Genomic DNA, 22,129 nt, shown 5'->3' with positions numbered 1-22,129 from the left:
CTCCTCCCTCCTCCCTCCTCCCTCCTCCCTCCTCCCTCCTCCCTCCTCCCTCCTCCCTCCTCCCTCCTCCCTCCTCCCTCCTCCCTCCTCCCTCCTCCCTCCTCCCTCCTCCCTCCTCCCTCGCTCCCTCCTCCCTCCTCCCCCCACCGGCTCACCAGTCCATGCGCTGGATGGCCGCGCTGTCCACCGCCATGAGCACCAGCGCGCCGCCGGGCGGGTGCACGCTGTCCGTGAACAGCATCACGGCGATCATGGCAGCCATGGCCAGGGCGCGGCTCAGCACCGAGGGGCCCAGCAGGTGCAGCAGCGTCAGCACCGTGACCGTGGCGATCACGTGGCCGGCCTGGCGTGGGGGACAGTGGTGGGAGTTGTAAACACCATCCCAAACTAAATCAAGCTATGCTAGCGGAGCATAGGCAGAGGCGTTAACGTGGGGTAACAATCATGACTAATTAAGAAGAAGCGAAGCTGTAGCGGCGGTGATTGGTAGGGGATGGAAGATGGCAGGGTCATGGCAGGTAGAGGTAGAGACACACTTGCGGCCATCAGGCCTGGTGGCCGTGTGCTCGCAGCGCATCTGCCCCGAGCTTTTTCGCCAACCCCGCCGCCCCAAGCCGCGTCACAGGGCGCCCCCCCTCCCCGCGGCTACTGCTGCTGTCCTTGCCCCGCCTCACTGCTCACTCACCAGCAGGTTCCAGACGCGCACCGCCTCCGCCTCGGGCCGCCCAAAGATGAGCACACACAGGGTGCCGAACGAGCCCAGCAGCAGGCCCAGGCCCTGTGGGGAGTCAGCGCAGGCGGAGCCCGGGCTCCTTAGCACGCCAGTCCGGCTTACCAGACGGCATATCCAGGGCAGCAGCTAACATGCCCAGCAACCAGCGGACGCCCCCTGCTGCCCTTGGCTGCCCCCTCAGTGTCCCGGCCCTCCCCTCCAAACTTGGCCACGCCCATCCGGCCCCTGCCCCAGTGCCCCACCCCCCTCCTGAGTCCCCTGCCCCCTGCACCCCCCGCACGCACACGCACCCACCTGCTGGTGCCACTCGCCCACCACGGGCCAGGTGCGCACGTACAGGTTCATCACGCCCAGCGCCGCAACCGCCGAGAACATGCCGCAGAAGGACCACAGCAGGTCCGATGCCAGCGCGCGGTTTTTGCCCTCGTTGCGCAGCTTGCCCTTCATGTACCGCATCAGGGCTGACATCGGGCCCTCCCCGCTCTTGACCGCGTTGACGAAGCCGGTGAAGACTTGCAGGTCCCACGACAGAGGCCCGGCAGCGGCGGCGGAGGCTGCAGGCGTGGAGGTGCTGGCGGCGTGGGCGGAGGCAGGGGGGGTTTGCGGCGCGGCGGCGGCGGCGGCCGGTTTGGAGGGGCTTGAGTTGTCGCGCAGCGCCTGGTGTCGTAGGAACCCGAGGGGGAAAGGGGTTGGCATGAGCAAGCAGGGGCCGGGACGCGACGGGAAAGAGCAAGAGGCAGGGTGGGGGGGTTGCCCTGTGCGACGACTTTCGGGGTGTTGCATAAAATGTCCCGAAGCGCAGGCATTGGACAGGAGCATTCTGTTTGAGGAACAGACTTAAATCAATGAGCAAGGAGGCCTGGCCCAGCCTGTGAACCAAAGTCTGCATCACCATGGTCGCATGCCCGGGTTGCGCGCACCTGCATGGCTGCGAACGCCTGCTGGACCTCCTCAATAGTGAGGCGCCCGTCGCCATCGCTGTCAAAGCGCGACAGCAATCCTTTAAGGTCTTCGGCAGCGCCATTCGTCGATGCCACCTGACTGGTCGCGATGGTGTTCCCACGAAGCGTGTGAGACAATTTAGGAGCGGAGAAAAGGTTGCGGCGACAGCGCGGGGCACGAGAGGGGAATGCCGTCGCCTGCGAGATGGTTGCGAGAGAAGCCATATTTACAGCTCTTATTTGTTGAATATGTGCAAGTGAGTCACTTGTTTATATAAGATGTTGTTCAAGGACCAGTGCTTGACCCTGGCGCTTAAATGAAAGGGGGCTCCCGCAATGGGGTTGTCCTTTCCGCTCACTTTGCTGCGGCTGTGCCCTATCGCAAAGGAGAACAGCACATTCGGGATAGGTGAAACCTTGAAGGTGCTTGGTCCGCAAAGGCTGAGAGTCGCGCAACATCCCGCCGCCCGCCCGCCAACTGCCCGCGCAAGCCCCCAGCGGGGATTGCGCACCGCTCGCCAGTTATGAAAGGCAGAGAGGTGCGCGTAGAACAAGGGATCTGGCTCACCAACGCCGAGGATTCCGCGGCAGCGGAGTCGCTGGCACGTGGCCGGGTGGGCGGGTGACGGCGGGTGCCTGCGGCTGTCTATTCAGGTATGGTTCATATCTCAGGTTGCAATGAGGACGGCTAAAATCTGTGGACACATTCACTGCGTCACCGACGGCATGATGCTGTGGTCTGCTGGAGCCATGGCATGGCATCGGACTGGGGTGAGTGCTTGCCAATGGAATTCCGTCGATATCGCGGAGACCCCCTCGCTCGATAAGCTCGGAAGAATGTTGTACAGGGCTTTACAAAGAAGTAACAACCATCAACTGTATGCAACTCGATGCCCTCACCAGTGAGGTTGGGGGGGGGGGCGGGGGTCGGGGGGGGGGGGCGCGGGTCGGGGGCTTCGGACCGTGTGCGTGCCAGCGTCGTCTGCGTCGCGACGCAGAGCGTGCAAAATGCGTCGCGACGCCGCTGACCGGCAGATTGTCGCGACAAATTTCACAGCTCGACGTCGCGACTGCCTGCCTTGACAAGCTGCGGGAAGGAGCCCATTGGAACCATTTCTTGCTCCAAATTTGATTCAAAGGCTCGAGGGGCATTTCCTTCACTTATTGCGCGCCGGGGCACACAACTACGTTGACTTAAACTTTTGCAGATACAAAATATTTTACTGAACTGACAGCGCCGCTCTGGTCGAAAGCGCGCGAGACTCAATTTCTTGACTTCTTCCTGCTTTGACGCAAACCATGGAGGATTACTCTGAAGTTCGCGTGCAGCTGACACGTCGCTTTGCTGACTTCTTTGAATATGACTTCGTCACGCCCGGCCAAGGCTCGTGGAGCTATGCGCGCGCATTGGAGGACCTCTATGAGCCTGTTGAGGGCGACGGCAAGGCGTACCGCATTAAGTCGCGGAGGCTTATGGTTGCGGAGCACCACCTGCGGAAGTTCGACGAGCCTCTGCTGCTTCAGCTCCTGCAGAAGCCCCTCGAGTGCCTGCCCGCATTCGAGGATGCGCTTACCAACTTCGTGAAGAGCGGCGTTGACGCGGTCCTGCAGCGGCTGCTGGAGGAGACAGGCAATGACAACCTTTACATCGGCCTGAAGGGCGACTTCGGCCGCAGCGAGGTGTCGCCCCGCCAGCTGACCTCCGACCTGCTCAACCAGCTTGTATGCGTGTTCGGCATCGTGACCAAGTGCTCGCTCGTGCGCCCCAAGCTGGTGTCCTCGGTGCACTACTCGGAGGCCACCAAGGAGTACACGACCAACCAGTACCGCGACGTGACCTCCATGCGCGGCGCGCCCACCCAGGGCACCTACCCCCAGTACGACACGGCTGGCAACCCGCTGACCACGGAGTTCGGCCTGTGCAAGTACATTGACAACCAGGTCAGCGGCGCCTGCATTGGAGGGGGGGGGGTAAACGCTCATGTGGAGAACGGAGTAATCATAAGTACTGTATGAGGTGCCGAAGTGCCCCAATAGGAACAGCAGGAGCATACTGACATCGCCAGCTCGTAGGACCCCCGCGGCTGCTGCGTTTGTTTGGGGGGGGGGGCTGTATTTGCCCATGCGCTAGGAACACGGGGACTGGGGGCGGGGCGCGGTCACAGGATTGACCGGGTGGCAGCGTGTGCGTGGGCCGCCAGGGTCAGCCCAAAGTTGACCGGCACGCTTGGGACTGACGGCTGTCATGTCCTGTCCGAGAGGCACGAAGGACTGACGCCGTCATCTTGTGCTGACACGTACCGGGATCCCGCCTCCTTGTCCTGTCCCGCAGACGCTGCACATTCAGGAGCTGCCGGAGACCGCGCCGCCAGGCCAGCTGCCGCACTCGACCGAGATTGTGCTGGAGGCAAGCCGGCTGCACCTGCACCGGGAAGGCCGGAGCTGGGAATAGGGGCGGGGCTCAAGGCCAGTAGGCAGTCACGTCACACACGTTTCGCCACCTTAGCTTTCGTATTTACATGCTCGTACCGGCTCCTGGTGGCGCCCACCTCAGGCGGACCTGGTGGACTCAGCGAAGCCCGGCGACCGCATCGCCGTGGTGGGCATCTACAAGCCGCTCACCAGCCGCCAGGCGGGCCACATCTCCGCCGTCTACAAGGTGGGCGCGTGGGCGGGTGCGGAGGAAACCAAAGGCCAGCACGTGTGCCTGGCACATACGACCTCGCCCTGCTGGAGGCAATAGCGCACGGCAATAGCTTGATTGGCGTCCCTCGCTCTTCGTCCCCTACATCCCTTCACTCTTTGTCCCTCTGTTTCTGACCCTTGCGTGCTACCCCTGTGTGCCGCCCGCAGGCCGTGCTGGTGGGCATCTCGGTCCAGAAGCTGAACAAGGACAGCCAGACCAAGGTGACCATGGCGGACGCGCGAGAGATCAAGCGCCTGGCCTCCAAGCCGCGTGTGCTGGACCTGCTGGGCGCGTCGCTGGCGCCGTCCATCTTCGGCCACGACATCATCAAGAAGGGTGAGACCGCGGGTTGAAGCGGAGCGGGTGGGAGAGCGGGTGGGAAGGCACGTACATGTGGAATGGCGGTGGGAGGGATACGGCGATGGCAACTCACCGGTCTACGTGTGTTGCGCCTGCACAGGTCTGGCGCTGATGCTGTTCGGCGGCCTGGAGAAGACGCTGGAGAACGGCACCCACCTGCGTGGCGACATCAACGCCCTCATGGTGAGGACCGTGCAGTGTGGATGCGGTGTAGGGGAGGGGACAGCGGCAGCAACGCCAGCCCATACGGCTCGCAAATCTGGAACAGTCAGGCTTGAGTGCTTGGCCCACACCTGACTGGCTCCTGTCTCTGTCCTCGCCTCGGCCGCAGGTGGGTGATCCCGGTGTGGCCAAGTCGCAGCTGCTGCGCGCCGTCATGAACATCGCGCCGCACGCCGTGTCCACCACCGGTCGCGGCTCTTCGGGCGTCGGTCTGACGGCCGCCGTCACCAGCGACGGCGAGACCGGTGAGTAGCCTGCCGCATCGGAATTGTGCCTGCGCTGTACTGCATAGCGCTTGCAGAGCAGCTTATGCGCGCCAAGCCCCACGGTACATGTTGAGCTCACACGTTTGCTGTTGTGTCTGTGCCTGCTGCCGCCACAGGTGAGAAGCGCCTGGAGGCGGGTGCCATGGTGCTGGCGGACCGCGGCGTGGTGTGCATTGACGAGTTCGACAAGATGAGCGACCAGGACCGCGTGGCCATTCACGAGGTGGGTGTGGAGCGTGGTGCAGTGCCGGGCGGGTGTGGCACTGGGCACGGGTGTTGGGGCAGAGGCCAAATAGGCAGTAGTGTGGTTAGAGGACTGGCCAGCCGTGTTTCAGGACCCTTGTTTTCAAGTACCCTAACCGCCCAAGCCCCGCACCTGCCCACACAGGTGATGGAGCAGCAGACGGTGACCATCGCCAAGGCCGGCATCCACACCTCGCTCAACGCGCGGTGCTCGGTGCTGGCCGCCGCCAACCCCCTGTACGGCAGCTACGACCGCCACATCAGCGTCACGCGCAACGTCAACCTGCCCGACTCGCTGCTGTCGCGTTTCGACCTGCTATTCGTGGTGCTGGACTCCATGAACGACGAGCGCGACCGCCAGGTGTGACCGGGCTTGAGTTTGCTGGACAGGCAGGGCTGAAGCGCTTGAGGGCTTAAGCTTCTGGGCATGTGACGAAGGGAACGAGCAGGTGTCAGGCAAGCACGTGACCGTGTAATTTGTTTGGTAACCTTCATGTGTTGACCGTGCTGTGCCTTGTCCGGCTGCTGCAGGTCGCCCTGCACGTGCTGCGCCAGCACCAGTACCGCCCGCCCGGCGACGACGGCCGCGGCGCCACCAACCTGCATGAGACCATCCACGACCGCCGCCTGTCGCTGGACCAGGACCCCGAGGACCTGCGCATGTGGCTCAAGATCGACACCCGCCTGCACGGCGCCGCCGCCGAGGCTGAGCAGCAGGTGGGCCCCGAGGCTCGGCACGCTCTCGGCAGCGCTGACCTTTCCGCATGGTTTGCTTGGTGCCGTGCAAGCTCGCAGCTTGGGTTCTGCTGATGACATGAATCAGAGACGCGTGCCCGGTACTGCCTAACACTGGCCCGGTGCACACACACGTCCCACACGGTACACAGGTGCTGACCACCGAGTTCCTGCGCAAGTACCTCATCTTCGCCAAGCGGAAGTACGCGCGCGCCGCTCAGAGCGCCGGCGGCAAGGGCGGCAGCTCTGTGCTGACCATGGAGGAGACCGCCATCAAGCGCATCGTGGACTACTACGTGTCGCTGCGCGCGCTGCCGCCCACGCAGCGCAACTTCCCCGTCACGCCGCGTTGCCTGGAGACCATCATCCGTTTGGCCACCGCGCACTGCAAGGTGAGCGTCTTCTCATTTGTTCTTGCAGAGACTGTGCCGGGCCGTAACCACTTAGCAACCGCGCGCCCTGGTAGAAGATTCCTTATTATAAAATACCAACCCGTGATATTTGCTCCTGCTTGCAGGTGCGCCTCGGCGACGTGATCAGCCGCCAGGACGTGGCGGTGGCGTGCGCGCTGCTGGACCACGTCATGCGCCGCGAGATCGTGGGTGAGGACGACCACGCCAACAAGGCCACCAAGGCCGCCCGCCGCAACGGCGGCGACGACGACGACAACGGCGACGAGGACGGCGGCGACGCGCCTGCGCACGGCCGCCAGGAGCAGGATGAGGAGATGGCGGATGCGGATGGCGCCGCGGCGGCGCCCGCCACCGGCGCCTACGGCGCTGAGGCCCCTGCCAGCGCCCGCGCGCGCCGCACGAAGCGCGCCCGCGACGCCGACGCCGCCGGCCCCAGCGGGCAGGAGGGCAACGAGCCGACGGGTGAGGTGGCGGCGCGCGGCCGCCGCCCCCGCGCCGCGCCGTCCGGCCTGACGGGCGATGTGGCGACTGCGCTGGCGGCGGCGGGCGTGCAGGTGGTGCCGGACGGCCACGAGGAGGCCATGGCGGCGCAGGAGGCCTCGGGCAGCGAGGTGAGCCGCGCACGGCTTGCACTAATGACGGTTCTAGTTGCTACTATATATAGCATGTCATTGGTGTGCATGACCGGCTTTGGGCTGACGTTGCCGCCATGTTTTACTCATGTGCCGCAGACGTACACCACCCTGGAGTCCCTGACGGACGCGGTGAAGAAGGCGGTGAACGAGCAGGTGGCCGCCATCCTGGAGCAGCGCGGCCGCGACGACCTGGTGGAGCTGGCCGAGCTCAAGGTGGGAGCGGGGGCAGGGGGGCTGCCAGCAACATAGGCCGTGCAAGTTGCTTGGGTTTGAGAGCGCACGTGTCAGAAGCCTAGGATGCGCACTGGTGCACACACCGTATCGGCAGCACGCTCTTGTAAGCCCTCTAACCTCTGCATCCTCGTCTCGCTTTCCCTCCCTCCTCAAAACACACACACAGCGCTGCGTGGCGGACCAGGGCTTCTCCATCTCCTCGGACGCGCTGGGCGCCTACCTGACCTGGATGTCCGCCAACCACGACACTGAGATGGCCAAGGGCAACTACCTGCCCGACATCGCCTACGACGTGGAGAGCAAGCTGTTCAGCTTCATGTAAGCTAGCTGTTTAGCTTCGTGTCAGCAGGCAGCTTGGCAGCTCGCACGGAGCCATGCCGTGGCTGATCGCAGAAGCAGGGTGCGGTGTCCTGGGATGCGGCGATGTGGCGGAACGCGGGGTCGTTTCCAGGTGTTGGTGGCGGTGGGCTTGTTCGGGATGCGAGCGGGTATATGGTAACACTCGAAGATGGGGGCGAACCTAGCTGTGTTGGTTCTTTTGGCCCCCGGTCCTGGCGCAATCACTGGGGCACTCGAGTTGGAGTGTGCGCTCTTGATTCATGGGCTTGTCGTGAGGACGTGGATGTCGAACAGATAGATGTGGTGGGTGGTGGGAGCTGGCTGCGTGAATGGCTGGGCAGGCCGCAGGCTCCTTTAAGAGCTAGGCGTTCAGAAGTATGGACATGTTTAGATGGGCAAGAGACAAGGATGCCAATTGCATCTACGCTGCATACCGTATACGGTGTGCGTTCGGACTGTGGAGTGGAATAGAGCATGGCACGCGCCCCATCTTCCCTGGCCCAGCATTCTGTGGTCCAGGGGCAGTGGGGGTTTCGCAGTGCTACGGTAGCAGGCCCGTCGGCCGCACGTGCACAACGCACAGCAGGTTGCGGGTGCTTACACGACGAACTCGGATGGATGACCTTAAGACCGCCGAAGCATCGTCGATAATGCTGATGAGCAATCGCGAAGGTCTCCCTGGTTCTGTAACAAGAAGACTGAGCCGCCTCTCTGCCGCAATCATAGAAGTCACTCAACCTCTGGCCTTGATCACGACCTAGCTCACAGTCAGTCTTCACGACTGACGTGCACACAACAAGCCGCGCCCTGTACCGCTTGCCAATAAGCACGTACCGCCTGACAACGCGCACTCCGTCACGACCGGCCCTCCTGATGCCACGCACTAGCACCGTCCGTCACTCCGTCCACGCACGGACGCACCCTAGTCGGCTGCCTCCCACCAAGCCGTGTGCGTACCCGCCGTTCACCCATGCCTGAATCTAGTAGATGCCCGCAGGCCCGCAGCGTCTACAGAGCGTAGATAACCCCTCCCGCCGCATCTACGCTCCGATATTGTACACAGGATGACCCCCAGAATTGTTTCCAACAGGGGCAAGCCCCCAAGTCCCCCAAAACGCCTCAGGTACTGCCAAATTCGCGCCAAAATGGCTACACTCCGTGGTAGCGCGGCCCAAAATTCCAAAAAATTCTTTTGGGCAAACATCTACCGTGTAGATGGTAAGATGGAAAATACGAGCACTGCCGTTCACCCTGGCCAACCCCCCAACTCCCTCCCTCCCTTGCACGTGTCCACTCACTGCCCATCACCGCGTGTCACAGCCACCCACTCAGTCCGCTGCCCGTGCGTCCGCCTCCATTCGGAAGGTGCCCTCATTGGCAGCCGCCACCGCCGCGGAGGGCAGCTCCGCCAGCCGCACCGCGCGCCACTCGCCCAGCCACTCGCCCGCCTCCGTGCAGATGCCCTCAAACCTGCGCGCAGCGCGGGGGCCACAAGCAGGTTGGCGCGCGCATGGAGGGTCCGGCAGACACCGTGCGTGTGCAGCGCGCTGAGGCGGATAACGGTACAGCAGAGCAAAGAGCAGGAGGTGTAGCCAACAAGATAACGCAACCCTCGCGGCAGAGTGCAGCCCGCCCGGCTTGCTCCTGCTTGCTATCGGGAATCGGGAATCAGGGTGTATGCCCCGGCAGCAGCGCGAGCGCACCACACGCCACCTACACACCAATACACCACTCTAGACACCATACACCAATACAATGACGCTGACGTTCCCTATTAGGGGTGAGCCAGGCCCTTTTCATCCCCTCAACGCAGCTCGCACACGCCACAGTCGGCAGCGTAGAGCACGACGGCAGGCATGCAGGACTCACACGAGCTCCGCCAGGCCGTGCCCACGTTTGAAGAACACACGGCCATCGGCCGTCCAGCCGCCGCCGCTCAGCGCCGCCGGCTCCAGAACGGGCAGCGTCGCCGCCACGTGTTGCGGCCCAGCCACCGCCTCTCGCCCCAGCCGTCCGCGCATGCCGCCCCCAGGCAGCAGCTCCACCTCTAACCTCAGCGCCTGCAGGCCGCCCGTGCGCGCCACCGCCGAGCCCCGCAGCCACACCGGGCCGGGGCGCAGCAGTGGCTGCGCAGTGCCGCTGCTGCTGTCAATTCTGTTGCCGCGGCTCCTGGTGGAGCCCCTGTTGGATGCGGACGAGGAGGCTGCTGCAAGCTGGCAGGCGATGTCGGGGGCCTCGAGATGGGAGGAGAGGCTGGCCAGGGGCGGGCTGCGAATGGCAATTGCGTGTACCAGGGCGGTCGTGGCTTCTAAGGTGCTGTCCCGCTGTTTGTTGGGAGCCGCCAGGTCTCCAAGGGCTGCCGCAGATGGACTCGACGGTGGCACGGCAATTTGGGAGGAGCCCTGTGAGAGCAGCGCAGTGCCGCTGCTGCTGCCGCCGTTGCCAACACTGCATGTCTCCTCACGAAAGAGGTAAACCTGATTGAAGGTCCCAGATGTGGGGCGCTGCGGTGGCGGCGCGCCTGTGCTGCCGCCCGCGGCGGTGTGTGAAGCCGAGGCCGAGATGCTACGAATAATGGAGCCGACCGCTGGCACGGCGCCCGGTGTCCAGCGCGGCCCGCCAAGCCCATGCACGTAGGCAGGCATGCTGGGTGGGCTGCGTGGCCCGCTCCAGCTCTGGGCCAAGGCTGCCGAGTCGCCTTTCGCAGAAGACACGGCCACCTTGGAGGGCACTGCCGCCGCCCAGCTCCCGGTGAGCAGGCCGCGGGAGTCGCACTTGCCTGTCAGGGTCAGCAGACGTGTTTTGGGGTGGGAAAGATGTACGTGTGTCAGGGGAGGTGCGTGCGTGTCGGCTGGTCGGTGCCGTGCTGTGCGAAGTCGCTTGCTCCCCGTGCCCTCACCGTATGTAATGCGGAGCCCAGCTTTATGTGCATACGACACAGTAACGGAATCATAGGAAGCCCCCAAGCATCTCTTGAGGCTTACCTGTTAAGGTGACGGGGATGGGTTGCGCCAGCTGGTCCAGCATAAGCAGGGACAACTGGCCGCCAGGGCTCCATCTGCCGCGCAGAACCGGGCTGGTCCAGCTGCAACCCAGACAAGCGCCCCAGCCCTGCGGCGTGACCTGCATGCTGCCCCGCACGCTTCCATCTTGGCTGCGAGGATAGGAGAACTGTGAGTTACCAAGCGCTAAGCTTGGCGACATCGGCATTCGCGTGTCCACGCGACAGCTCACCACAGGTTCAGCGAGCTGCCGTCAACGCCGAACCCATATCCTGTGTCTCCGTTGACGTTGCCGCTCATTGAGTATCGACCGGGCTGCAGCGTGTGATCAGCGGGCTGCTCCCTAGCGCCCCGGCCGTTGCGCCAGAAGGCCATGTCGTGTCGCGTTGACGAGTTCAGGCCGGCCCTTGCGCAGCTGTCAAATTTATGTCTAGTCCGGAGTACCAGATAAGATTAGAACGCCTCGAGCAGAGCCTTTGAGAGTTACACGTCGCAAGCCTTTTCCAGGTAGCGGTTGGCTCGTCAAACGCTCGACTGTATGAACAGGGTTTCCTTGTGACATAATGTAATCCATAAATGCCTCCAGTACCAACATTCTTACTTTTGCACTGGTCGCCACTGTGCCCATGCATTCGTGCACAGACAGCACCCGCACCCCCCATGCACAGGCCACCAACTCGCTGCTCTGCTCGATTTACGCCGCCGTCGCCCCTCATTTCCCCGTCGGCACCTGCCCCACAACCGCTCCACTCCTCCACACGCCACTTCAGTTCACAAAGCAGTCCTTGCTTGCGTCGGGCTCAAACCCGTAGCGCGCCGCAAAGCGCTGCCGCACCTCGGGCTCTATGAGGTTTACGTTTTTGAGCTGGTTGCCCAGCCCCACCCAGCCCGGCTTGCAGTTGTGCACGCGCGCAAAGATCTCCAGCTTGCGCGTCCCGGGGCTCAGCCGCTCCAGCAGGGAGTACATCTCGTCGGGCTTGCGCGAGGTCTCCCGCACCTCCGCCACCACCACGTCCGTGTCCACGTACCTGCAGAGGCGGCGGCAGGGAGGGAGGGAAGGGCATGGGAGGGAGGTAGGGAAGGAGCATGGGAGAGTGGGCAGGAGGGTGGAACATGCGGACGTACGAATGGTCCACGTGCAATGGTGGCACCGGACGCCACGCACCACCTTCTTTGTACTTCAACGGTTTCCACTCTCCCCGCTTTCCCCTAACGGCCCCGCGCCAGCCCGCGCAGGGGTGCCTGCGCGGGCTCCCCTCCCTCCCACTACCCTCCCTCCCCCCCATCCTTCCACCCTTCCGCCCCCGCCCACCTGTTGAGCTGCGGGCTGCCCTTGATGCCCACCAGGCAGTGCTCCTTGGAGTGGTTGAGCCAGTGGCCGGTGCGGCCGGTGCGGATGAGGCGCTGCAGCTGGTTGGTCTTGACCCAGATCAGCTCGTCCACGCGCTTGTAGCCCCACTTGGCCATGCACTCGCGAGCCAGCTCCATGGCGCGACCTTGGGGGCGAATGAAGTGGTTTGAGGAAGAATGGTCGCGGGGGCGTGCAGGCGGGACAGCGCGGACTGAGATCTGGGAAGCTTCTTGAGATGGGTGCGATGGCCATAGCCATTCCCAGTTTCCCACGCCCCCCACTGAACCCCTCACTGCGCCTGATGCTCTTCCCCTTCTCCATCTCCCGCTATCCCTCCCTCGCTCCCTCCCTCCAACCCCCCTCCCCCGCTGCCCTCTCACCTGTGACCCACAGGAACAGCACTCCGTTGTCCTGCAGGCAGCCCACGTTGAGGTTCACCATCTCGTCGTCCTTCATGGTGCCGTATGGCAGGTCCTGTGCGGGCGGGTTGTGCCAGCGCGATGTGTGTCTCAGAGAAGGGGTTAACGCGAGTCGCCACAAGGAGTAGCAGCAGAAGGTGTATAGATTACCCTCAACGCGATCATCAAATAAGCACTCGCACGCCCGCATACGGAACCAAGCAACGCGCCGCCCCCAGGCGCCCCCGCCCCCCACATACACACTTTGGTCTGGGCGGGCTTTGCTTTGTTGTTTTTGGGCTGAGCCCCCCCAGCGCAGCGTTTCAGGGGGGGGGGCGAAGCCCCCCAGGAACACCCCTGTCCGTGGCTGGTGGCTGGTGCGTCGGCAAAACATAGCATACTGGCGCAAACCGCGAGTGCTACGTATTAATATGTGTTAATGCCTATTGCATGTAAATAGGTGGCAGGGAAAATTCGGGCGGAGCGAGAAGTGCCTTCGCGCGTCCATGGACAATTGACTTTCGCGAGGTCGCGAGGAAAGCATCCGGTGCCCGCTGATATGCAGTCTCTAAGGCAAACTATGTTGGCGGCAAGCAAAGCGGGGAAGTATATCGAAAGGTTTGAGCGACTTGCTGAGCCATGCCTGCCGACGCGCCAGAATGCCGAGAAGCCCCGAGGTCGCCCCCGCCCCGCGCCTAGCCCTTTGAGCGTGGGGCGCCGGGGAGGTGTTGAGTATGACAGGAGGCGAAAGAACTGCTTGGGGTGTTCGGGAACGTGACAAGGCACGCGTGGCCCCAACCCGAGTGACGAGTGTCCCTAGCCGATGCGCCTGCGTGTCGTAGCGGCATGGAGGCTCTGACGGGGCGTTACACGCCTACAGCTCCCAAGCGTACGGGGGCTCAGCCCATTTTCCAGCTGTACAAAGCTGACACCCCTTGTTCTACACACAGTTCGCTTTCTTCATTCTGCACCCACCGCCCACCTGGTGGATCTCCCAGGGCGGGTCTGCCATGATGACTCCGAACTTGCCCAGCACCGTCATGTCGAACGAGCGCACGTCGCAGTTGATCCACTGCGGGTCCTGGAGAGCCTGAAGGTACCTGGAGGCACAGGGGCAGCGGAGGGGGAGGCAGAGGGATTCCGTGCATACTAGGTGAGGCGAAGGCAATGACTAACCAGCGAGGGAGAGAGCGAGGTAGAAGGAGAGGAGAGGGGAAGGCCGGTCGGGAGGGGGTGGGATAGGGAGGGGAGGGGATGTATGGGTGCTATGTGCCCGGGCCTGAAGGGGAGTGGAAGATGCAGAGGAAGGACGATCACGGGGCGGGCGGCATGCCGCCATTGCGGGTGCGATTGCACCCGAGGCGCACATGGCCAGGCCGCCATGACAACAGCAGACCAGCCGACAACACCTTCAAAACCAGTGCACCCCGGCTGGTCTGGCCATCCCCGACTGGTTTCCTCGCCCCCCCCCCCCGCGCCTGCGCCTCCTGCGCGCTCCTGGTGTGCCGGCACTCACTTGGGCACGGACGCGCGCAGCCGAGCCATCTCCGACCCCATGCCTGGCACGTCGGGCTCGGGGTCGGGGCGGTAGTGCACGTACTTGCAGGTGCGCATGTTCCTGCGACACACATGTGTACGTGCGAGTGCGCGTGTGTGTTTCAGGTACAAAACATACGCGAGAGCTACAAGGGGCAGCGGAGGAGGCTGCCGAAGTTTCCGCTTCACGAAGTGATCCATCCCAGCCACCCAGCATCGCCCCACGCCCCACGACCCTTGCCCCCTCACGCACCTGCACGTGTCCAGGTAGCTGCAGTTGCCCAACGCCACGTCAGTGTGCGGCTGCACCACCCGCAGGAAATGCAGCCGGTGGCAGGCCAGCGGCACGCCGTTGACCCTGCGGCGTGGGGCGTACGTACGGGTGCATAGTTCGTGGTTAACAGCGCAAGAAAGAAACAGGTTCGCGTCCACGATCGCGCAAGCCCCCCGGCAAGGACTGACTGGGGCGTGGAGCCCGGTCGTCAGCACACAGCGACCAGTCACCGCGCATGACCCGCTTTCGCTTCTGCCGCAGCCTGCGCCCTGGAACAGCTGAGCCAACGCGCCTAACGCCTCACGCCCCAGGCCTCCGGGCTGCCACCCCACGAACCCCACGACCCCGCGCCCCCACCTCCTGCACTCGTCCTTGGTGAGGTGCGGGCAGTGCTCGCGGATGGCCGACCCGCCGGCGGTGCGGAACTGCTCCACGCGGGCGGACTCGCGGGCGGTGGGCTTTGACAGGATGTCAAGCAGTTCAGAGCCCCTGTGGCGCGCATGGTGCGTCGCGTCAGTGGGTGGGGTGTTGGTGGTCAAGGGAGCACTAGAGTGGCGCGGTGTGTGGTTGGCGAAGGCATGGCGGGACAGCGGGAATTCGGGCGGAGCATGTTGGGCATGGCTTGAGTCGTGTGCATGCCGTATCCCTGCCGTATTCGTGCATGGGCCCGCACCAGCAGCTCAGTGCCCGCACCAGCCGCCCAGTCGTCCCCACTGCAAGGCTCCATTCATTTCTCCATCTTGTACGGGTTCTCCTAACCCCCACTCACTTCTCCACCTTGACCTTTTCTTTGACGCTGCGTTTCCCCAGCAGGTCATCCAGCTCGCTGCCACCCGGCCCGCCGCCCAGTCGCATGCGCTTGGCGTCAGGCATGGCGTCCTGCTGCTGCTGCTGTTGCTGCTGTTGCTGTTGTTGCTGTTGCTGCTGGGGGAAGGCGCCCATAGGCGGCATGCCTGGGAAGCCCATGCCTGCGGCAAAATGATGGGTGGCGCGTCAGCAGGTGCGTCAGGAGGCGCGTTAACAGGTGTGCCCGGAATGCCGTGTGAGAGCCAGACCGCTACAGTAGCAACTGACGCCGCGCCCTTCCCAGGCGGGCGACTGCTGCTGGCTGCTTTTCCGTCCCGTCGTGTCCGCGGCTGTTCCCGGCCGCGTAATGCTTTACTTGCATTCTTGGCATTGCCACCCCACCGCACCCCGCCTGTCCCCGCCCCTGTCCCTGCACCGCCTCCTCCCTCACCTGGCCCCATGAAGCCGCCCGGGCCGCCCGACATGCCGAAGCCGCCGCCCGGCCCCATCAGGCCGCCGCCGTCCGGACTCATCATGCCGGGCCCACCCATCATGCCACCCGGGCCCGACATCATGCCCATCGGCCCGCCCGGCCCCATCATGCCGCCTGGCCCGGGCCCCGGCCCCATCATGCCGCCAGGCTGCGAGTCGCCGCCAGGCCCACCGCCGCCGCCCCCTGCTCCTGGCCCCGCCGCGGACTGCTTGTTGCGGTCGGGGTCCTCAATGCCCGTTAACCTGCGGGTGTATGAGGTAGCGGTGTTTTGGAGTTGGGGATGGCTCTGGCCCCAGCGCTACCTGCATGCTGTGGCATTCACTGCACCCGCCCTGCCTCTGCCCCTACCAGGCCGCACGCCTGCCGACTGGCTCGACCACTCGCCATGCACAGGCCTGAAGCCCGCACACCTGGTTGACCTACCCCATGCGCCCCGCACACAACATACCGTACGCTGCGTTCCGCTCTGCCGGCGTTCCTCTTCCCATATGTCCGTTTCCCGCCTCTCGCATCCCACCTCCCGCCGCCCTGCCCGCTGCCCGCCACCAACAACAACTTGTTCCACATGCGCATCCACAGGCACTCACACACGCACACGCACACACACAAGCACGTCTTTGCGCTTGTCCTCCTTGTGCTTTTCAACACAAGCACGCACCTGGACAGCGCCGGCCGGTCAGCTCGTGTGATGTACATCCGTACGCCGTCCGCGAAGGCCAGCTGGCCGATGCGCAGGCAGGTGAACTCCGAGGCCCCGAACTTGAAGCTGCGACATCATGGGGATACACAATGAAGAATGCCGCGCCCCGGAGGTTGCTTTTTGCCTGCGCGTCCACACAAGCACATGGGCAACTTGTGGGCCCCGGCCAACGCCGCGCCGCACACACACACGCGGACTCACCTGATGGAGGCCATTTTGTGCACCACCTCCTCCGGCCCCGTCAGCCCCAGCGCCGCCAGCGCCGCCTCATAGCGCTCACCGACGGGCGAGGCAACGATCTGTGGGAGGTGCGGGTGGCACAGGGAGGCACGCCCGTGTGCGTGTTATGCAGGCACCCAAGGCCTGCTTACCCGCCCAGTCCGCCTTCTCCCCTAACGCGGTAGCCCCCACAGTCTTTCCCCCGACCGCCGACAGGCCGCGTTGTATGACGCGAAGGTACGCGCCCCACTGGCGTCCCTGCGCCCCAAGATTACACACATCCGTCCGATCTTCACCGACCTTCTTATGGAGCGCCTGAGTGTCCACGGGGACAAGCACCGCGTTTTCAAACAGGAAGCTCGTGATGACATGGAACACAGTCTTCTCTGCCTCCGCCTTCGCCGGCTCGCGTGGGACCTCCACGCTCGCTGGCGTGAAGAATTTCCATTTAATCAAGTCCTTACATCTAAATACTAGCTTCTCCCTTAGCTGCCTAATTTTATCTTTTGCATCTTGCAGCTCTTTGGCGTTTCGCCCCGCCTCGTCCGCGCCTTGGGGCCCCCCAGGCTCCATTTAAGCGTATCGTCGTGTGCGCTAACATATAATACTGAAAGAAAACGGTTTGCCGCTGGAAACCCTTGCCCATGCAAGATCCGCAAGCAGTTGATTTGGTGCTCTTTGAGGCGCCAATTTCGAGGATTAAAAGAGCCAAGCAACCACGCTCACCTCAAACTACACACGCAAAGCTAACAAATCCCAGCGTATTCGCGAGAACATCGTCCGGCCGCGTGACAGAGGCCGCAATCCACGCCGGGAAAGGGCCCTTAAAGCATTTGAGTGTGCAAGTAAAGGCGACCGCTAAGCGTGGGTGCCAAGCGTGCGCGAGGCGCCAGAAAGCCAGCTTTCCCGCAACATGCGTCGCGCCTTTGCTTCACGGTGTCGGGGCTCCCGGTGTACGCCGGTGATAGCCCAGGCTCAATTTGGTGGTGCAATTGTGAGTCGACTTGCCGGCAGCGCCAAAGTCCTTCGCGGCGATTCTTCATTCCACCTTCCGTTGCTCACGCCTGGCGACGGGCCTAGCCCGCAATTGCCGTTTCTGGCGTCTGTGGAGTGTGCTCGTGCTGGCTTCGTAACTGTTGCACCCGCCGCTACATCTCAAGGCGGCGTCGGTCTAGTCAGTCCTAGGGTTTCGGCGCCGGTACTGCCACTGCCTTCGGCCCCCCTTAGCGACGCGCCGCGCGCCTGCGCCAGCAGCTGCGACCGCGCCGGCAGCTGCAGCTGCGCGGACAGCACCAGCCAGATGCTGGACGTGCTGTATGCTCTGGGCGGCACGGGCGTGGTCACCACCGCGGACGGGCAGGAGAGGACGATTAGCTCGGGTGAGTCAATTGTACCTGTACCGGGGTGGACACGCGGGTACCGCGTACCCGACGCGGGTCAACGCCCGCTTCTCCACAGCCTGCGCACCTGACACACCTCCCATTCCTGTGCCCAACCCTGTACCCAATCCTACGTGCTCCATCCTATGTGCCCGCGTGCCCAATCCTACGTGCCCAATCCTGTACGCAGTATGCCCAATCCTGTGTGCCCAATCCTATGTGCTCAATCCTGTGTGCCCAATCCTGTGTGTCCAATCCTGTGTGCCCACGCAGGCGATTCACTGGTGGCCTGGCACAACAGCACGCAGCTGCGCTCGGTGCCCGGCGAGGAGCCGCCGGTGCTGCTTAAGTTCCACTTCCCCGCCGCAGTGCTCATGCTGCCCCCCGGCACCGTGGTGGCGCCGGCACCCAGCCATGCCGATCTCAAGGTAAGGGTTCCGCAGGGGCTTGAGTTTATGGCCGCTGAATCTCTCCAAATTGTACTGACCGGAGGCGGGGCGGACGCATTGCTCGCTATGTCTTGGTGCCACCAGGGTGACCAGGCACCCGTCTTCTCTTCTCTGCAGCGGAGTCTGCAACCTGACCTGCGTTTCCGGCCGGGCCTCTGTACTGTACTGCAAGCTGTGCTGTACGGTACATTCGAAACATCCTCTGATTATTGGCGCGCTGGTAATTATCGCACCGCCCGCAGGTCCTGGTGGACGAGTGCCAGGGGCCGCACGACGGCGAGTTGTCGGTCCAGGAGGCAGACGACCTGCTTCGTGGCGTGCAGACTCGCGCCGCCCGCGCCATCTCCCACCTGTACGCCGCACAGCCCGAGGAGCAGCCGCCAGCAGCCAGCGGCAGCCGGAGCGCGCCGTCCGTTGCGTCGACAGGGCCCGCCTCGGCGGCTGGCCCGGTGGTGACGGCGAGTAACGCAGTGCCGGTGCCGCCGCTGCTGCGGCGCCTTTTCCGCAACGCAACCGGTGCATGGCTACCCGGGCTCGGCAAGTTGAGGCCACAGGCCGCACAGAGGCAGCAGCCTCAGGCCCATGCAGCAGCCCGCAACGCAAGCGCGGCCAGCAGCACGCCTTCGCCGCCTGCACCGGCAGCAGCAGCCGCATGCCCCACGTCGGCGGCCGCTGCCGCCGCCGCCTCTTCCGGCTGTGTGCTGCTCCAGCGGGCGTTGGAGGACTTCAAGGCGTTTCGCTTCCCGCGCCAGACCAACAAGCTGGCGTTCGTGTTCGACCCAGCCGAGCTGGGCCTGTCGCTGTCCTTCGGCGTGGAGGTGAGGCTGTGGGCCTCGGGCCTCGGGGCTGTGTGCGCGGTGTTGCATTTGCAGATGCAGATGCGACACATAGTATTGTGCCGGGCTGTCAGCGGCCGCAACACTCCATTTGTCAGCCCGCCACCCGGCTCGCATGGCTATTGGTTCCGGCCCTGGCCCACCCCGCTCCCGCCCCGCTCCCGCCCCGCTCCACCACGCTCAGGTCTTTGAGCCCGGCCACCACACGCCGCTGCACATCCACAAGACCGCGCACGAGCTGTTCTTTGTGCTGGCGGGCGAGGGCGTGGCCTTCTGCAACGGCCAGCGCTTCACCGTGCGCGCCGGCGACGTGGTGGTGTTCCCGCCGCGCGCCGTGCACGGCATTGACAACAACACCGAGTCCAAGCTCTACTGGTGGGTGCAACAACGTGTTGCTTTGCGAGCATGTGGACATGCAAGGTGCGGCGGTCTACTCTGCGTGTAGGCAGCAGCAACCAGCATGGAAAAGGCTGTACGGTTTACCAGATAGATGTTGCGCTGACAGTGTGTGTGCGCCTGTCCCCCACACCACACACCGAACCGCACCGCGCAGCCTGCAGCTGATGACGCCAAACGAGGCGTTTGTGGAGCACGTCCAGAGCGGCGAGGCGGTGGGCCGGCTGGACGACGAGGTACGTGTGAGCAGTGGGTGCGAGCGTGTGTGCGGGGGTGGGCGCGAGGTGATGGTGGTAAAGGTGCGCAGCGGAAGAGGAAAGGTGTGGTGTGGGGGCGTTCTGTCTTGGCTTTCGGCGGCACGATCTTACCCATGCTCTGCTCCTTTCGTCCTCTTCACGCAGGACATTTGTAACCTGGCTTCCCGCCACTGCTGAAGCGGATACACACAAATCGCTTGACACCTCATCGCCTGCCGTTGACAAGGCGGCTCGCGGGAAGGTGTGGTCCCTGCAGCGGTTGACAGATGTTGGTCCGACCGCCGACTGCGGACACCCCCCTTCATGCCCGTACCTCTCTCACCACAATACCACATGCTCCCGCCACGATTGAAGCACCGCGAGCAGCAGTGAAGGTCCCTGGTGCTGCTGCTGCTCGATATGTGGGGTGCTGCAGGTGGGCATTGCCGCGTGTTGAATAGGAGCGTGGTAGGACGAAAGCATTGTGTGCATGTGATTTTTCCTTGTGCCCATGCCCAAGAGATTCCTTTATACGATGGTGATGCCAATCTTTCTTTGATTGTGAGTGTTCCAGTGGTGTGAATTTGTAAGTGCGGTGTTTGATTTACTGAAAGGTGCTGGGCAGATACGGCGAACGTTGGCTGGCGTTGGGCTCTGTGCTTTTCTGCGAGCTCTTCAGACGCTGCGGCCCGGTGTCTACAGCATTGTTGCCGCTTGCCAAAAGGATATGGGGTTATCGGACAATTGCTTAGCAACGGGCATGAAGAATAGCTGCTTCTTCATGTACAGTAGTTTGCTCTGTGACATTACAGCGGCCTGCGCATGGCCGGAACGTGCAAGGGTGCGGCGAAGTAAGCGAGGAGGGCATGTGCTGTCCCTCCGCAAGTTGGGATGACAAAGTGTACACTCACCCGGGACACAATAGGAGTAGTGGGAGTTTTATGGCCGGAAGTGACGGCACGACGGCGTGCCCTGCGCCCGTGTTCGCATTGACACGCGAGCGTGTGGAAGAGCCATTACTGTTGGGGATGGAAGGTGAACTGGGAGTCCCTGAACAATCTGGCGGCGGCAGGTATGGTCATTGTGGCGTTGTGGCCATCAGCGGGTTCCGCCTTAAGGACACCAGGCTGCGATGGAATGGCGGTCTCCGGTTTGGGGCTTAAGATGCTGCATCAGGTCGAATAGGCGAGCGAATAAGGAAGGCCAAGGAGGATGGCGGCTGTGGTGAGCCCGAGAGCCGCGCTGCTTGCGTCTGGTGTAGCGGGGTGCAGGGGGGTGTCTGTGTGGGCAAACCGGCGGGCCAGGCTCGCCACGCGTGTGTGCAGCGCGGTGGCTGCTCTTCAGCCTGCCCGCAAGAGGCATGACTGTGGGTACGGCAGGACCGATTGTGAGGACCAGTGCCGATCGTGCGGACTTGTGTGATACACATGGACCAGGTGTGATGTGTCTGGCCTCTGTTCTGGCAAGCCGTGTGTTGCGCAGCTGCGGCTAGGGCCATTAAACATGGGCTGGCGCAATACCTGGAGGGCTGCTTTATATTTTACAGTGCAAACAAATATGCACCCCTGCTGTTGCACACGTAATCGCATGGCCGCTCAACCGCTCACCCAGTGAACGCGGTATCATATGACAAAAGCCGCGTCGCCCGCGTGCGTCTTCGTTACGCAGCGCTCACTGGCTTAGCGCATTCACTGTATGGCTACTGCTACGCCATTACTCTAGCGTCCTTGCACTCGTCACGAGTCGCCAGTGATGCACTCGCCACAGGCCCACAGCTGACAGCTACACTGTCCATACATGCTGGTAAGCGTTGAAACCAAGCACGCTGAGTAGCCACTAACCGCACGTACCCCGTGCGAGGCCTGGCCGGCCTGGCCTTGCGCTTCAGCCCCAGCGCGCAACACCGCCGTCCAGCAACTCCGTTGCGGACCATGCCAGCAGCACACTCGCCTCGCTAACCGACGGCGTCTTGCATTCGCATTCACTAGCAAGCACTTTGCTAACCGGCTCCGGCCCTCACATCTGCGGCCCTCACATCTGCTTGACCGTACAGGGGTATCGGCAGTCTGTCCTGCTGGCCGCACTTCTGATCCCCGCTTCATGCAATCACACTCTCCCAGTGCGCAGCCTACCGAGGAACCTAGTTGCCTAGTGCGTCCTCATGGCCTTCACCGGTAGCGTCACCGCTCACACCCCTCCAAGCCGCGGCACACGTGCATACCGCACCATGTCGCAGCTTCAACCGCCTGTCCCTGCCACTGCCGGAT

General features: G+C 63.4%; 5 protein-coding genes across 5 annotated transcripts in view; 2 read left to right on the top strand and 3 right to left on the bottom strand.

Annotated features, from left to right (window-relative positions):
* The window catches only part of CHLRE_06g295826v5 (uncharacterized protein), a 13,972-nt gene extending 11,889 nt beyond the window's left edge, over positions 1–2,083 (bottom strand). The window contains exons 1-4 of the mRNA XM_043063499.1: positions 1,654–2,083; positions 1,028–1,390; positions 686–778; positions 156–343 (exon numbers count right to left, since the gene is read on the bottom strand). Coding sequence (XP_042924205.1) covers positions 156–343; positions 686–778; positions 1,028–1,390; positions 1,654–1,899 — 890 coding nt within the window. The 5' untranslated portion in view covers positions 1,900–2,083. The remainder of the gene's footprint in view (positions 1–155; positions 344–685; positions 779–1,027; positions 1,391–1,653) is intronic.
* Positions 2,084–2,723: 640 nt separating this feature from the next.
* On the top strand, positions 2,724–8,499 carry CHLRE_06g295700v5 (uncharacterized protein). Its single transcript, XM_043063498.1, has 13 exons — positions 2,724–3,615; positions 4,007–4,081; positions 4,229–4,333; positions 4,528–4,696; positions 4,821–4,903; positions 5,052–5,187; positions 5,325–5,431; positions 5,597–5,812; positions 5,983–6,168; positions 6,339–6,578; positions 6,704–7,210; positions 7,331–7,447; positions 7,635–8,499. Exons 1-13 carry the CDS (start codon positions 2,974–2,976, stop codon positions 7,788–7,790), a joined length of 2,739 nt encoding a protein of 912 aa, XP_042924204.1. The 5' UTR covers positions 2,724–2,973; the 3' UTR covers positions 7,791–8,499.
* Positions 8,500–8,501: 2 nt separating this feature from the next.
* On the bottom strand, positions 8,502–11,233 carry CHLRE_06g295650v5 (uncharacterized protein). The gene is made up of 4 exons (XM_043063497.1): positions 11,042–11,233; positions 10,792–10,961; positions 9,677–10,586; positions 8,502–9,277 (listed from the first exon to the last, which is right to left on the bottom strand). The coding sequence occupies exons 1-4, from the start codon at positions 11,182–11,184 to the stop codon at positions 9,136–9,138; spliced, it is 1,365 nt and encodes a 454-aa protein (XP_042924203.1). The 5' UTR covers positions 11,185–11,233; the 3' UTR covers positions 8,502–9,135.
* Positions 11,234–11,280: 47 nt separating this feature from the next.
* On the bottom strand, positions 11,281–17,173 carry CHLRE_06g295600v5 (uncharacterized protein). The gene is made up of 12 exons (XM_043063496.1): positions 16,867–17,173; positions 16,549–16,646; positions 16,306–16,413; positions 15,606–15,889; positions 15,138–15,336; positions 14,726–14,857; positions 14,348–14,452; positions 14,075–14,176; positions 13,541–13,658; positions 12,541–12,634; positions 12,122–12,305; positions 11,281–11,837 (listed from the first exon to the last, which is right to left on the bottom strand). Exons 1-12 carry the CDS (start codon positions 17,137–17,139, stop codon positions 11,576–11,578), a joined length of 1,959 nt encoding a protein of 652 aa, XP_042924202.1. The 5' UTR covers positions 17,140–17,173; the 3' UTR covers positions 11,281–11,575.
* A 98-nt stretch (positions 17,174–17,271) lies between these two features.
* Positions 17,272–22,129, top strand: CHLRE_06g295550v5 (uncharacterized protein). Its single transcript, XM_001691275.2, has 6 exons — positions 17,272–17,945; positions 18,219–18,373; positions 18,637–19,212; positions 19,415–19,605; positions 19,784–19,862; positions 20,028–22,129. Exons 1-6 carry the CDS (start codon positions 17,867–17,869, stop codon positions 20,058–20,060), a joined length of 1,113 nt encoding a protein of 370 aa, XP_001691327.2. The 5' UTR covers positions 17,272–17,866; the 3' UTR covers positions 20,061–22,129.

This window comes from Chlamydomonas reinhardtii, chromosome 6 (genome assembly GCF_000002595.2).
Source record: "Chlamydomonas reinhardtii strain CC-503 cw92 mt+ chromosome 6, whole genome shotgun sequence".
NCBI lineage: Eukaryota > Viridiplantae > Chlorophyta > Chlorophyceae > Chlamydomonadales > Chlamydomonadaceae > Chlamydomonas > Chlamydomonas reinhardtii.
The sequence above is the reverse complement of the archived record's forward strand: the minus strand, read 5'-3'. Positions and strand labels throughout refer to the sequence as shown.